Source organism: Coffea arabica, chromosome 5c (assembly GCF_036785885.1).
Source record: "Coffea arabica cultivar ET-39 chromosome 5c, Coffea Arabica ET-39 HiFi, whole genome shotgun sequence".
Classification (NCBI taxonomy): Eukaryota; Viridiplantae; Streptophyta; class Magnoliopsida; order Gentianales; family Rubiaceae; genus Coffea; species Coffea arabica.
In genome coordinates, this window is record NC_092319.1 from 44,234,963 (window position 1) to 44,250,671 (window position 15,709).

General features: G+C 37.8%; 3 protein-coding genes across 13 annotated transcripts; all 3 read left to right on the plus strand.

Annotated features, from left to right (window-relative positions):
• The first annotated feature begins 37 nt into the window (after nt 1-37).
• Nucleotides 38-9,084, plus strand: LOC113690108 (putative late blight resistance protein homolog R1A-4). Of its 3 annotated transcripts, none has more exons than XM_072051091.1 (4): nt 38-2,250; nt 2,594-4,389; nt 6,251-8,506; nt 8,807-9,084. In XM_072051091.1, the coding sequence occupies exons 2-3, from the start codon at nt 3,261-3,263 to the stop codon at nt 7,201-7,203; spliced, it is 2,082 nt and encodes a 693-aa protein (XP_071907192.1). In that variant the 5' UTR covers nt 38-2,250; nt 2,594-3,260; the 3' UTR covers nt 7,204-8,506; nt 8,807-9,084. The 3 variants fall into 3 exon arrangements, with proteins under 3 accessions (XP_071907192.1, XP_071907191.1, XP_027063727.1); XM_072051090.1 differs by having other exon boundaries at nt 38-154; nt 247-4,389; XM_027207926.2 differs by having other exon boundaries at nt 38-4,389.
• Nucleotides 7,510-8,469, plus strand: LOC113689546 (putative late blight resistance protein homolog R1A-3). Its single transcript, XM_027207308.1, has one exon. It carries the CDS (start codon nt 7,510-7,512, stop codon nt 8,467-8,469), a length of 960 nt encoding a protein of 319 aa, XP_027063109.1.
• Nucleotides 9,085-9,792: 708 nt separating the features above from the next.
• Nucleotides 9,793-14,991, plus strand: LOC113690391 (putative late blight resistance protein homolog R1A-3). Of its 9 annotated transcripts, none has more exons than XM_027208265.2 (4): nt 9,794-10,331; nt 10,455-12,056; nt 12,186-14,195; nt 14,406-14,991. In XM_027208265.2, exons 2-3 carry the CDS (start codon nt 10,547-10,549, stop codon nt 14,159-14,161), a joined length of 3,486 nt encoding a protein of 1,161 aa, XP_027064066.1. In that variant the 5' UTR covers nt 9,794-10,331; nt 10,455-10,546; the 3' UTR covers nt 14,162-14,195; nt 14,406-14,991. The 9 variants fall into 9 exon arrangements, with proteins under 9 accessions (XP_027064064.1, XP_027064065.1, XP_071907196.1 ...); XM_072051094.1 differs by having other exon boundaries at nt 9,795-10,068; nt 10,256-10,331; nt 10,455-14,195; XM_027208263.2 differs by having other exon boundaries at nt 9,793-10,331; nt 10,455-14,195; nt 14,324-14,991.
• Nucleotides 14,992-15,709: the final 718 nt, after the last annotated feature.

The following is a 15,709-nucleotide window of genomic DNA, read 5'->3' on the forward strand; positions in this document are numbered from 1 at the left end:
CAGTGAAGCTTTTCCTTCTTTTCGTGCAATGATTGAGAAAGGTTGCAAATTTTCCAAGAACCTTGTTGTGGTTCTGTATGCCGCCAACAAATACTACTATTGAAACAAGAAATTTCCAGTTTGGTTCGGGGATTTAGTAATGTCATCATGTTGAGTGCGTATCCGTCTCATCCCCAGTTAAGATCAATCAGTTACTGTAACTCATTAATTTACTCAGGATGACTTAAAAGTACATATAATACGCAGAAAATGGACGCGTGATTGCTTCACAGGGATTATCAATCTTTCCTGGTGGAACACTTGATTTGCCAGACGACACACCCTCTTTCTCGACCACCCTGCTCTTACTTCTCAGTACTTCTCCTCAACCTCCTCAAACGACGTTATAACAAGATTCAAACTTGAACCTGGTTTTTCGAACGAAGAACCCATTAGTTCAAATGGTAGAATTGAAAATGTATGTTTGGTAAGGTTTGGTTTTAACTAAGCCAAATGTGAAAAGTAAGAGTGATAAAGATCCCTGCATATGAAACTATGGAGATAGCCTCCGCGTTTGTTGATCGTACCTTCCATGTATCTATACAACTCAGGGCCTGACGGAAGAGTTGTCACTGGGGATTGGCAGGACCAAGAAGATGATTTATCCGATAGCTACGAGTCTCACTTTTACTCAAACAGCCGATGGTGTTATCCTTTCTGTTGCCACTTACCGGCATTGCCTTGCTAGTTGAAGTTTGTTTCTCTTTGTTAACTGCTTGTGTGCATGATGGAGGTTTCATAGTGTGGTTCTTTTCTTCTTATGATGGCAGAAACTGTTAAAAAGTCCCTGCAAACCATTCACGTGTAAACCATGTTGACTATTTGTGTCAGAATTCAATATCTGTTGATGGTATGGATGAAGCAGACTGTTGAAACTTGAAAGAAGCTAAAATTGCTTGTGTATTTGTACTTTTTGAGTCTTTGATGCTGATTTGAATGCTCTCGTGTATCTCCCCATTTTAGCATTTTTAGAAGGAAAGACTATTGAAAGAAACAAGAGAGTGCTTGTGTACTGCTTTTAAGTGCTAAACTTAATGCGGCTGTGCATCTCTTTGTTTTTTCAGCTTTGGTTGGAAAGTTATAAGTGAGGAAGCCATTTGGGAAGATTTCAACTTTGCCATTATTGTATCTCATTGTCTTATTCTTCATCTTTCGGTTTGAGAGTTCAAGGAGACTCTAAATTTATTATCCAAAAAAAAAAATGAGGAGACTCTAGATATTGTATTGCAAGATTGGCTGATGTATTTTATGGATGATTCTTTTCTGAGGCCCAGTAATTGATGACTTAGTAAGCAAAATAAAATTTTCAATGATCTTCATCATAGGCTAAAATTGTTTGTGATCATTGTAGCTCATTAGCAGATTGGACGAATCAGGTCAAAGTATTTGAGCAAATAAATGACTTTGAATCTAGTATTTGAGTTAATCATTACTCTGTCCCTAACAATTTAATAATTAAGCTTAGTAGTAGACTATGTCAAGATAATTTCTTTTTTAAGGGACGGAGATGGGAGAAGGAAGAACCTGAAAAGGGGGAATAGAATCATAATTGAATTCCCATATTTGAACAAGGAATGAATTCTTAACTTCTAGATTACACAATTCAAGTCAGTTTTTGCATGTTTGCAGAACCTCTTGTACATTTTTTTTGGCGTAAAAACTTGGACGTTTAGACAATAATGTTTCCTCAATGCCCTTCTATCTCAGTGTCACGCAAAGGGAATTAATCTGGTGGAACAATGATGCAAATTTGTCAATTTTCCATGAGTTGCAGGGTCCAAAAGCAAAATCATCCTCCTTTAAAAGAGATTTATTTGGAAAAACACGTTCTCAAGTCAAAAAGCACTAAGGGAGAGCAAATATGCCTAAATGAACTTTAAACTAATTGCTGAATTTATTTCTTGATGTCAATTTGGTGGCTGTGATCAACCTCTATTGTCTGGACTTTGAACTCTAATCTCAAGAAACTCATAATTCCCAATTTTGAGCATTGTTGACATTTTCTCAGTTTTTCTGTTTCACTTGGACGATTGGAGGTCCAATTAACTAAGCAACTTGGATGAACTTCCCTCTACAATTATTTTATAGCTCCTGAACTTCTTTCTGCACTTTTTTTTATCTCTTGACTTGAACTCAAGATAAGATTGTTGGAGTAGAAGGTTGACTAAGTCTTGCCCTTGGACAGCAAATCTGACAACTGCAGATTCATTGGTAAGTTTTTGGGTAGTTTCTGAAGTTGGTTTGCCAGTAGTACTAGTCTATATATTAGTAGCATCTTGTTAATTATGTCAGTGTTGGTGGAGGGTCTCTCTCAGGGTTGCTTGTTGCAATTTAAAATGGACGGACCCTTAAAAGACTCTTGATTCTTGAGTAGTCCCAACATTGATTGATAAACTAATTTCTTGGATATTTCCCATACTTTCTTAGCCAACTAGTTTCTTGGGAAAAGGCAGGTCATGACTCTAAATAAATGGTAGGTCTAGTGGCTTGGATAAACTTAATCGATCTCTGCATCATTTCGTGGCTCTTTGAGCTGAAAATAACGTTGGGGCAGGGGGAACTGAACGTTGACTTGGATATGTCGGAACTTATCTCTGCATCATTTCGTGGATCTTGAGCTGAAAATAACGTTGGGGCATGGGGAGCTGAATGTTGACTTGTTGGATGTCAGTCAGGGCCCTTGGAGAGCAAAAATGACATCCAAATAAGAGAAGGTTTAATTTCTGGATCGTGTCCTAACCCTAGTACTGCTGCTATTAGTCTATAAATTGCTACAAATTCTTTACACTACATAAGCTTTGCAGATTCAGTACCTGCCAATTGCAGAATACTCCGGCATTGTCTATACTGTCATGTCTTTCTTTTCTTTCCCCTTCTGTTTTGTTTGATAAATATCTCACTCTGCTTTACATTTTTCCAAAACAATACAAATTAAGAAAAAAAAAAATTAGAACCAGCCCTTCTGCTTATTATACAAAATAGCATCTGCGGCAGCACTGGTGTTCTGAGAGTGATGGAGTTGGCCACTGCTTGTATAGAATCCGTCGTCCATGAGCTTCAGTTGCTGGAGAAAAACCTCAGAGACGATTTGTCTTATATGTTTGGTGAAAACAAGCGCTCAGCTTTTACGACCCTCAAGCTGAACTTAGCATGTCTCAGAACATTTTTCTGGGGTGAAAGAAAGTGGAGCATCAACATTGTGGACTTGGATCTGGAACTTAATGGGGAGAGTCTTCAATCTTTCTTATCTACCATTGGATGTACTCAAGAAATACCAGGATGATATTCACTCTCTTTGCCTTCGACCACAAAGTGAATATGTAGTCACAGATCAGGGCATGGACATTATCTCTTTTCTGGATCATATATCAGCTTGGGAACCTGTGGTGTTTGGTTTTCAAGCAAAGATCATGTCTTTTAAGCCTAGAATCCTACAGACATACAGGGCTTTGTTGAACCGCTTCTCATCTCAGTCCAGATGTTCTTGCTTGAGAGACGAGGAACTTGTGGAATTCATAAAGTACCTTCGACAGGATCTTGATGGTCTTCGTCGTTCTTTATTGTTCAAGGCGAACCCTGCCGAGCCCGAATTCCGTTTGCATGCACAAATCGAGGCCCTCCAAGACGAGCTAATATTCTTGAAAAATCTCATTGGCTTTGCCAAATTGGGAAGCGTTGAACTTGGTCTATTGGATGCTCTATCGAATCGCCTTGAATATGGGGCTCTCCATGCAGCATTGATCTCTTACGAGTGTTCATTTTACAATGAAGATAGAGAGGGAATAGGAGTCACTGAATATTTCTGCTCCAAAATTGGTGAACTCCTCCGGGTCATCAAACCTGTTAAACTTAACTATAGACTCCTTGAGATGTATATCAAAGTCCTTAGTGCTTCAAGAACATCAGCACTGTTACGTTCCATGGAGATGGGTAAGCAAATAATGGGCGACTTCAATGATTCCCTCATAAATCGCCTCTGGGAGCCGCTGTGGAGCAGTAAAAGCTTGATGGGTCCTGTGAAACGTCAAATGCAAATACTGTACGAGGGACTCAGATTCTTGAGAAGCATTCTAAGGGAGCTGCCGGAGAATGTCCTGGATGAGCTCAATCCAAACATCGGAGATGTGATGAGTTGTGCAGGAATTATAATCTGCGCCCTTTTTGCGAGCGAAGCTGAACAAATTCCTTATCCTCTTGATGGCTACATTATGTTGGGTGATACCAACAACGAAATCAAGCGTATTAAGGACGAGACTGGCAGATGGAGCACGACAGCGAGTCTTCCTTCTGATAATTGCTTGGCAGGGCAAGAAGCTTGCAACTCTTTCAGTAGTCCTATGTCATCCACAGGTAATCTACATCTCCATCTCCATCTGTCTATATATAATTTATAATCTCTCTATCTCTACGTACAATAACAACTATATTAAGTGGCGACAATCTCTAGAATAATCTCTGCCATAAACAAAAATGTTTTCCAAAAAATGTTTTCTATTTCTTAGCTGTCTTTTGACTGAGTGAACTAATTCCAGCGGGCAATAGTCCTATCTGGAAACAAGTTTATATTAGTTGAGAAACTACCAAATTGCTCTATCATGTGTACCATTGATTCCTCAACCACGACTCATCTTTGATTGCTTCAAGAAATTAATGGTCCACAACAAGGTAAATGTTTGGCATGGTTTCAGTATCAGATAAAGAGTCCTCTTTTGATAGGAATATAGATAAGCTTAGGCCGGATGAGTAGCATGTAGGTTAGGTTCTCTTTGTTAGAGCGAGACCAGGCCTTAAACCTTCTGCAAGCTAATTTTATTGAGGCATTTTTGTAAACTAGAAAGGGAGGAAAAACCTCTATTATTAGTTTATGCTAGCACAAGAACATAAATTTCTACTTATTTATGCTAGCACGGCGATTTCTACTTATTTGACGTTTGCATAAAATTTGAAGTTGACACAAAAGCTTACGTTTAAAGGAGATCCAAGAATAAAATGAGGCCATCATCAGAGGGATCACGACGATTTCTTCAAGGCTGGTTGCTCTCTTTATTTTGAGCCAATGGGAAAAAAAAAAAGAAGGTTAAAATATCTATAGTAAACTGGTGAAAGTTAGCTAACAAAAATCAATGAAGGAAAAATTAGTAATTATAGGACAATAAATATATAATTGAAATGGATATAAAACATATAGAACGAGTTACAAAGGGCTTCTCATGACCTTGCAAGCTTAATTGAAATCCTTCAAAAAAAAAAAACTAATTTCAACATTAAACTGGTGAAAGTTATCTAAAAAATCTCCTTAGCAAGAATTAGTAACTTCTTGACAATAAGTATAATGAGTCTAGACATGGTAGAATGGTTTTACAATAAGTCTTTACTTCACACTGATATAAATGTTATTTGCGATATTCACGTTCGACCTATGAGTACGTCTATCTTTTCTCTTACACAATGTTGTTTTGCGTATTACAAATGTAATGATATTATGCGTGTAGAATGGATTTGACAAGACATTATAGTATCAATACATGTGCTGGAGTCAAATATAATTATCCTCATAGTTTTAAAAAATTAAAAAAAAACTTAGATTTTATGACTTTTAAATAAGAATTAATCTCATATAATTGGTAATTCATGCATTATCATCGTTTGATGTATGACAAATCATCTGAATTTGAAATTGAAATCTAAATCTTATACATGTGTGATACATATAACTGTGATATTATATACTGTTAGTATATATAAGATTAAATCTTTAAAATGTGTGTTTCAAAAATAATTGTTTAAAGCAAGTAAAAGAATATAAATACACTAACATGGTTTTTATTCACAAACTTGTGGATTTTGTTGATCAAGCAATGAACTTGTACATTCGATCGTTTTACAAAGAAACCTATATACATTTAAACAGCTCTACTAATTACAAATACTAAGTACCGAAAATAGACACAGGTAACCCAAGTTTTAGGATCAATTCCCGTGCTTCCCAGGCTTAACCAGGGAAAAGAAATACACAAACATGATGTTGACAACAAAATTTGACGGAAAGAAATGTTTTGGGATGGTACAATCTCGAGTAAAGTAAGTGAAGTATTACTAATACACTAGAAATGGATATAAAACAAATAGATTGCAGTAGAAATTTTATCATTGGTTTTGTTGTTATATCATGGTTTTAAAGTTGTAACTCGTTATAATTCTGGACTTACAGGTATGCGCCCGCTTCCTCCTAGTCCTAGGATACCGGAAGTTCATGAAGTTGTGATCGGTTTTGATGATGAGGCACAAACAATAATTGGTCGACTTACCAGTGAATCAAGACAGTTGGAAATTGTTCCAATTGTGGGAATGCCTGGATTGGGTAAGACGACTTTAGCCAAAAAGGTATATGGTGATGCTGAAATTGAGGGCCACTTTCAACTTCATCTTTGGTGTTGTAACGGTGAATACACTCAAAAACAGCTCCGAGAGAAGGATGAGGATGACTTGCTTACAATGCTCTATCAAATGTTGAAGGGAAAAAAGTATCTCGTTGTACTTGATGATGTTTGGGAGAGCGGGCTATGGAATGACTTGAACCTTGCCTTCCAGGATGCTCCAAAGGGAAGTAAAATTCTCATCACAAGTCGATTTTCTAACATTACTGCACATGTTAAACTGGGTGAACCTCACTATCTTCGCTTGCTCACTGAGGAACAAAGTTGGCAGTTATTGCAGAAGAAGGTGTTTGGAGAAGAAGAATGTCCTCAATCAGTACACGGAGCGGGTATAGAAATAGCAAGATTCTGCGGGGGATTACCTCTAACAGTTGTTATCATAGCTGGAGTTCTAGCAACTTTAGAACGTGACGGTTGGATTTGGGAAGAATTTGCAAGAAGAATAACTTTGACCATGGTGTGCGGCACAGACCCATGCATGGCGTCACTGGAGCTCAGTTATGAAAAATTGCCTCCTCCTTTGAAGCCTTGTTTTCTTTACTTTGCAGCATTTCGAGAAGCAGAGAAAATAGGCACTAAGAATTTAATGTGCCTATGGATTGCAGAAGGGCTTGTGGAAAGAAAGGAAGGCAGGAGACTGGAGGACGTTGCAGAGGAGTACCTGATGAGCCTTATTGGTCGAAACTTAGTCACGGTAAGCGCATATATAGATCCATTGGTGGAGTGAAATCTGGTTGTCTTCACGATTTATTACTTCGAGTTTTGTAAAGCCAGAGCGAAAGAAAAGAATTTTCTTCAGGCATTTCGAGGATACGGTGAGCTCTCAACTTTTAATGAGCCTGCGAACATAACCCGGGTGTCCATTTGCACCATTGGAGAAGATTTCTCAAATTCCAGGCTATTTTGTCCACGTTCAAGGAGTCTCCTATTCTTTTACCAGACTGCAGCAGACGATTTTCCATTGGTTGATATCTCCTTCCTTTTCTGCATTTATAAACATCTTATAGTATTGAATTTGGAGTATATTGTCCTGATGCAAAAGGAGTTTCCAAGCGGAGTCGAATCACTTCCTGAATTGAGGTATTTGGCCCTCAGATCTGACAGGATGGAGTTCATTCCACAATCTATAGCCAACCTCTCGAATTTGGAAACTTTTCGTCTCAAATCTCATGAAACCGTTTCATTGCCAGATACCATCTGGAACATGAAAAAGTTGAGGGTTCTGTGCGTATGGATTTGTGCTCGTCCCTTGCTGAATGACGACATCCTTAGAAGCTCCTCCACTTTACCTAATTTAGACTCTCTTTCCACTCTGATTCTTCCTTTAAGTCAAGCAGGAGAAAACATTATTAGGAAGATTCCGCACGTCCGCCGGCTGAAAATTTTTCTCTCACATAATGAAGGAGCACGGGAAGCTACTGGCAGCTGCAACTTGAGTCAACTGGAAAGTCTAGAATCGCTCACAGTGATGGGTGGTTTCATACTTCCATGGGATCATAATATCGAGTATATTTTTCCCTCAGCTCTCAAAAAATTGTCCCTTAGTGAACTGGGACTGCCCTGGAGTAAAATTTCATTGATTGAACAACTTCCCAATCTTGAGGTCCTCAAACTACTCGTCTGTTCATTCCGGGGAGATACATGGGAGCTGGCCGAAGGAGGATTCCCAAAACTTAAGGTCTTAACGTTGTCTCAAGTAGACGTTGTGGTGTGGACAGAGGCAGACCCTGACAGTGATGATTGTTTTCCATGTCTTGAGCGGTTAAACCTGGAAGGAAATTTAAAATTGGAAAAGGTCCCTTCTTGTTTCGAGCGTTTATCCACCCTTAATATGGTTAAGGTGCGCTTTTGGGGGGAGGAGAGCAACTGCGACAACGCTGTTGACAACTACTCAGTTGTCAATTTAGTACGGCGAATTGAAGAAGAGCAGATCAACAACGGAACTGAGAATCTGAAGATTCTCATCCATTATGTCCCCCTGCCAAGATATTGAAGGGCATCAGCTGGAGTGATATACGTGACTTAAAGAGGTAACTTTTCTCCATCTTCTTAATAAGCTTGCAGAAACATCAATCCTGCATCTTCCGTGTGATTTTAATCCATCTCTTGCTTTCTAGACTCGGTACTTTTTTCAGTTGCCGGAAATGCATGCATGAGTACATTGAAATTTATGAATACACAACTGCTTTTTTTTTGTTTCCGATTTATAAGCTGAGGTTGCTACTGGTTTTGGTGGTTTGAGATTATAATTGCTCATCATTTTGAATGGTGTTGCGTTTTTATTCTGATGGCGTGTAAATGTCGTCTGCATTTCTTCTTTTGTTGCTTAGAGTGGATGATGGAGGTAAAAGCTGGAAGGGTGGTGACTCTTTCCTTTTCAAGAAGGTCGGAACAATCAAGGGAGCCCTCTACTCAGTCCTCCGCAAAAACAGCATACAAATGTTTAAAAATGTTCCTATGAGTAAATATTTCATTTTTGGCTGTTGGCATGGAAGAAGTGTTAGTGTATTGAAGAAGCAAAATTTTCGATCTGTATTTTGTGTTGCTCAATTTAGTGATTGATTGTTGTGTGCCCTTTCTTCTGTCAATCTATAGTCAATTTGCCCTATTGATGTATATATAGGGTAAACTTTGCCATTGCCTTCAAGGAGACTCTAAATTTATTATGCAAAAAAAAAAAAAAAAAAAAAAAACGGAGGCACTAGATTTTGTATTGCAAGATTGGCTGATGTATTCAATGGATGATTCTTTTTTTGGGGCCCAATAATTGATGACTCAGCAAGCAAAATGAAATTTTTAACGATCTTCATCATAGGCTAACCTTATTGTTAGTGATTACAGCTCATTAGCAGATTGGGGTTTCACAGTTTTTTGGGTCCAGACTGATCGGGTCAAAGTATTTGAGCAAATAAATGAAGCTGAATCCAGTATTTGAGTTAATCGTTACACCACAATTTGTAATCAATCTTATGTCCTAAAGTTTATTCGAATGCAAAGAACATGTGCCCCAAACAACTGAACCTTTATTTGGAAGAAACTTTTAAAATATATTATTATAAGTCTAACTTACTTTATTTATGTCCAAGCTCCCAATAATAATAATAATAATAATAAAAATCTCTTCTTTTCGTTGCTTTGGTAGCTTAAAAAATATATATTTTTTTTTTTAGCTTTTATCTCCATAACTCTGAAAATAGACCAAATTGCAAAACTGATTTATATTTTCATGAGTGAAAGTTTTTCCTGATGAAAAGAAAATCTTTTGCTCCCCTGACAATATTGGCTGGATTCTCTGCATTTTCCCTACTTTCTAAACCGCGTGATCATACTTCGGCCCAAAAAAGCTAAAAAGGAAGACAAGAAAGAAGCATCAGCATTGACTTTCAAGTCAATCCTTGTTTGGATTGTATTTTTTTAGATTTTTTTTTAAAAAAAAATTAATATAGCGATTTAATATGTATGAGATGAAAGGGTGATTAAAATATGCGTTCACGGAAAAAAAAAAAAAAAAAAAAGCAATTTTTCTTTGCTGTCCAGACAAATGTGATCTGAATGACCTTTGTTCTCTTCTTTCTTGTTAGCTCTGGACAAGGTGAGATGGTCTGTCCCTGCCTTAGCTGCAATAATGTTGAAGGGCCAAATTCAGTAAAGCCAATTTCAAACTATACAAATATGATCTGAATGATCTTGTTCTTTTCTGTCTTGCACTGCTTTTTTTTTTTAATTCAATGATTGTTATCTCAGTTTTCTTCTTCAAAAAAAATTTTTTTTTTTTCAAGAAGGGAGTTCTTGTTGGCTCTGGACGAGGCGAGGAAGTTTGTCTCTGCCTTAGCTGCAATAATATTCAACAGTCAAGTTCAGTAACGCCAATTTCAAACTATATAAACATGATCTGAATGATCTTGTTCCTTTCTTTCTTGCTCTGCTTTTTTTTGTTGAATGATTGTTATCTCAGTTATCTTCTTCACTGTTCTACAGCTTTGGACGGGGTGAGGAAGTTTGTCTCTGCCTTAGCTGCAATACAATAACGTTCAGGAGTCAAAGTCGGGAAGATCCTTGCAGAAGAGATTATGGACGGTTACATTGATCGTGTTTTACGAGATCTGGATATCCTCCAGAACAACCTTAACAAAAGCAATTCGTATAATCCCATCTTTTCAGATACCATCAGGAGGATGAAGTTCCTCAAAACATTTATTATTTTTGATATCTGCTGGGGCCGCTGCTTAGATGTGAGTCAGGAGTCTTCTGCAGAACGATTATTTAATAACATTGGTCATACAGTTAAGAAATTTGGGGAAGACATTCACACTCTGTCAATGAGATCAGAAAGTGAGAGTTTCTCAAATCTGATAGGTGTGAGCGATCAATTGGTCTTTGACTTTAAAAGACGGATCGGAGGTTTTCATGAAAGAATCGTGCTTGCGTATGAGCAGAGCATCTCATTCGGATGGTCTTTTTCCACGTTCCACAATATTGTGGAATTCATAGACCTCGTTCTACAAAATCTGGTGGATCTGCATCTAGTTCGTAAAAAGTCTTATTGTGCTGCTTTGCGTGCTCAAATCCAGGACCTTGAAGAAAAGTTAACATTCTTAAAAACTTTCATGTGCTTTGCCGAATTGGGAGGATATAATGACGACTTCATCCGCTTGCTACTTCACATTGAAGCAATAGCTCGGAATGCAGCACGCCTCTCTTACATGTGTTCCTTTCTTGATGAAGTTGATGAAGGGCATTCATTTGTTTGCAAAGATGTAGAAAAGTGTCCCTTCCATGACGAATTTGAGTCAGAATACATTGGTAAGTTCTGCCACATGATCTGTAAACAACTTGAGGAGATCAATCCTGTTGATATTCGAGATGGTAAGATTTACATCGACGCTCTTAAAGCTTCAAACTCCTCAGCATCATTACGTACCGTGATGATGGATGAGCATCTATTGAACAACTTCAATGATTCTCTCATAAGTTTTATCTGGAAGCTGCTATGCTGCAATTCCAACTTCATGGATTTTCTGAAAGATGAATTGCAAATACTCTTTTCAGAACTGAGATTCTTGAGAAGCATTTTAAGGATGCCTATGGAGAAGAAGAATGAGCTAAATGAAAAAATTGGAGAGCTAAATGAAAAAATTGGAGGTGGGTGGAGATTCTCGAGATGCATTTTAAGAAAGCCTAAGGAGAAGAAGGAAGACCTAAATGAAAGAATCGGAGCTCTCCTTCGTGAGGCAGGCATCATAATCTGCAAGCTTGCTCTGAGCAGAGTAAAAGGAGGAGATGTTAACTCCTTAGACACCAAAAAAGCTCGTCATTGTTCTCACATGCTGGTTAATATCAATAAGCGTATCAAGCATATTACAGATTTGGCCAGTGTCTCAAGCAGAGGATGTCTTGCTCCCTGTCTTAGCATCAACATACAAAAATGTGACAAGCCTTTCAGCTATAAGCTATCAAAAACTAAAGTAACCCATGAAGTCACGGTTGGTCATGATGATGAGGCAAAGAAAGTGAGCGATCGACTTATTGGAGGACCAGAACAGTTGGAAATTGTCCCCATTGTGGGAATGGCTGGACTTGGTAAGACAACTTTAGCCAACAGAGCTTACAATGATAGTTCAATTATCTATAATTTCCACATTCGTCTTTGGTGTACTGTTTCACAAGTATTCAACATGAAGGATTTGTTACTTCAAATCTTGTGCTCAGATGGCAAACATCCTGGGATGAATGAAGAGCTCGAAATTCTGGATGAACATGTATTGCTTCATAAGCTATATCAGAAGTTGAAGGGGAAGAAGTATCTCGTTGTCTTTGATGATGTCTGGGACTTCAGCATATGGAATGACTTGAGATGTTCATTCCCAGATGAGATGAGAGGTAGTAGAATCCTCATCACTAGTCGATTTTCTAATGTTGCTTCAACGGTTGAAAATGGTGGGGAACCTCTCGATCTTCGCTTGCTCACTGATATAGAGAGTTTGCAATTATTACAGAAGAAGGTGTTCGGAGAAGAAGATTGTCCTCAATCGCTACATGGACCCAGTGTGGAAATAGCAAAATTCTGCAAGGGATTACCTCTTGCAATTGTTGCCGTAGCTGGAATTGTAGCAACTCTAGAGCATGATGTTTCGGCTTGGGAAGAATTTGCTAAAAGTTTAACTTCCACCGTGGTCTCTCTCACAGACACGTGCAAGAAGTCATTAGAGCTCAGTTATGAAAATTTACCACATCATTTGAAGCCATGCCTTCTTTATTTTGCAGCATTTGGAGAAGATGCAAAGATTGTTACCAGGAATTTGATACGTCTATGGGTTGCTGAAGGGTTTGTGGAGAATACTGACGGAAAGAAGTTAGAGGACGTGGCAGAAGAATATATGATGGACCTTATTGGTCGAAACTTAGTTATGGTAAGCGAACGCAGCTCGATGGGAGGGGTCAAAGCTTCTTGTATTCATGATTTGTTACTTGAGTTTTGCAAGTCCAAAGCCAAAGAGACGGATTTTCTTCGGGTGTTACGAGGATGTGATGAGCTTTATACTTTCAATGAGCTTCGCTACCCACCTCGATTGTCCATTTGCTCCAGTGCAGCAGATTTTCACAAGTCGAAGCTCTTTTGTCCCCATTTAGGGAGTCTGCTATGCTTTCGTCAGAATGCAGGAGACGATTTTCCACTTGCTGATGTCTCGTTCATTTTTCGCATCTACAAGCATCTCACAGTTTTGAATTTAGAGCATAGTGTGCTGATACATAAAGAGCTTCCGACTGAAGTCGAATCACTCTGTCGCTTGAGGTATTTGGCCCTTAGAGCTGATGCCATGCAGTTCGTTCCACTATCTATATCCAATCTCTCGTCCTTGGAAACCTTTTATCTGCAATCTTTGGTGGAAGTTTCATTGCCCTATACCATATGGGATATGAAGAAGCTAAGGCATGTGCGTGTTGGGGGTCGTCTTGGTGCTCGTGTTTTGCCCAGTGATAATGTCCTTGAAAACTCCTCCCCTTTACCTGATTTAGACACGCTTTGCTATCTGAGACTTCCTTTTAATCAAGAAGGAGAAGCCATGCTGAGAAGGATTCCGAATATCCGCCGACTGAAAATTGTGACCGCAGACGTAGGAGAGGAGGCATGCTTCAACATGAGTCAGTTAGATACCCTAGAGTCGCTGAACATAATCTCGAATCACTTCCAAGGTCCAAGAAATCATTTTGAGCTCTCTTTCCCCATGAATTTAAAAAAGTTGCTCCTTTCTGGATTGAACCTACCCTGGAGTAAAATTTCATTGATTGAACAGCTACCCAATCTAGAGGTCCTGAAATTACTTTGTGATTCATTGCGCGGCAGAAGATGGGAGCTGACCGAAGGAGGATTTCCTAAGCTTAGGGTCTTGACTTTGTCCGATGTAAATGTTGTGGAGTGGACAGAGACAGATAGTGATGCTACTGATAGTAGTGATGATTATTTCCCTTGTCTTGAGCAGTTAAAACTGGTTGGAGAGTTGAAGTTGGAACAGGTCCCTTCTTGTTTAGAGCGGATATCAACTCTTGAAATGATTAAGGTGTACATTTGCGGGAAGAGTGACTATGTCGGATCTGTTATAAGTTTAGTACGAGGCATTGAAGAAGCACAGAAAAACTATGGAAATCAGAATCTGAAGATCCTCGTCGACTGTCAAGCCTGGTAAAGATAGTGAAGGGCATCAGCTGGTCCAAGATGAGGTAACTTTTGTTGTTATTCTCAATCACTTTGCAGAAATAATCATGCCTTCCATATGAACGAAGTCAATCAATTAATTTCCCTTTCTGTTGCTTTTTTGTTTTGAAGTTTATTCAACTTTCGGTTGCAGGTAGTGCATGCATCAGTACAATGAAATTTATGAACAATCAAATAAATATTGCTCTTTTTGTATTTCATTTTCTCAACATCAGCAGGGTTATCATGTTGTTATAGACAAAGCTTGGAAAGAATGGATGGAAGGAATATGATTGTGCGCAAAGGCAACTTGAAGGAGCTTGAATGAAGTGATATAGCAGAGGAGTCATCAGAGCTCTCAATGTGTGGAAAGGGATACTCTTCTCTAGATAGCTACTCAAGATCAAACAAGACACAGAGAAACTGGGTATTGCAATTGTAACCTCAGACTGGAGAAATCAAGCAAGGCTGGCTGGTTATCATTCAAGAGAAATCAGGGATATCATTCAAGAGAAATCAGGGAGAAGATGGAATCTGCACAACAAAGCATAATGGTTTTAAAATATGCATCACAAGCAAGGATTCTGCTGTTAGTGTGGAAGAAGATGACGGCTGAAGAAGCAAAAGATTGTGCATTGCTGAATTTAGCGATCGTTGTATTCCTTTTCTCTTCAAGCTCCTGTCACTTGGCTTAGACAGCTGGACAGTTATGAGTTATGATCTCCTTTTTTTTGGGTGATTTTCACTTTAAGCGCTTTATTTGATGTGACTGATGTAATTAGTGTATTTCATTGCTGTGATCTTACTACACACTTGGAGAAATCATGGTCTTGTTTTTAACTGGTAATAACTCGTGTGCTTTGCAAGTGAATATATTTTCTCAAGATATAAAACCTTTAATATATTAAATTTCTTTGCAAAACTTTGATTATTGGTATAACATAAACTAAAAAACTATATAATGAACAAAATTAAACAATTGGTAATTGTATAAGATGTTTATTGTGTACAAAACAATTAAAAGTTTATTTTGGATTTTGCAATTATAAAAACTCTGAAGATGGAAGATTATCATATTAAACTAAGTTACTAGTATAATATTGACTAAGAAATCATAAAATGAACAAAATCAAGCAATTGCTACTTGTAGAAAACGTTTATTATACACGAAGCAATTAAAAAGTTTATTAAACTCTCACGATAGAAGACTATCATATCTAAACTAAGTTGTTAAATATTTTACTTGGATTATGACAATAAGAAGAGGAAATTTTCTATTTTTTGTCAAACCAGGGTATACAACAAAATCTGAGCAAATACATAATCAAACATTTATGATTTGGATACAACAAAATTTTATCAATTTAAGTAGTTGTAAACCTTTTCTATTATATTTTTTAAAATTATCCATATTTTTTCTAAAGCTTTCTTAGTCAATATGATATAATATAGTGAATTTGATCTTTTATTTTCTCATTAATTGTTTATCACCTTTTATCGTCTTATTAATCATGATTTTCTTCTAAACCAAGATGTATAT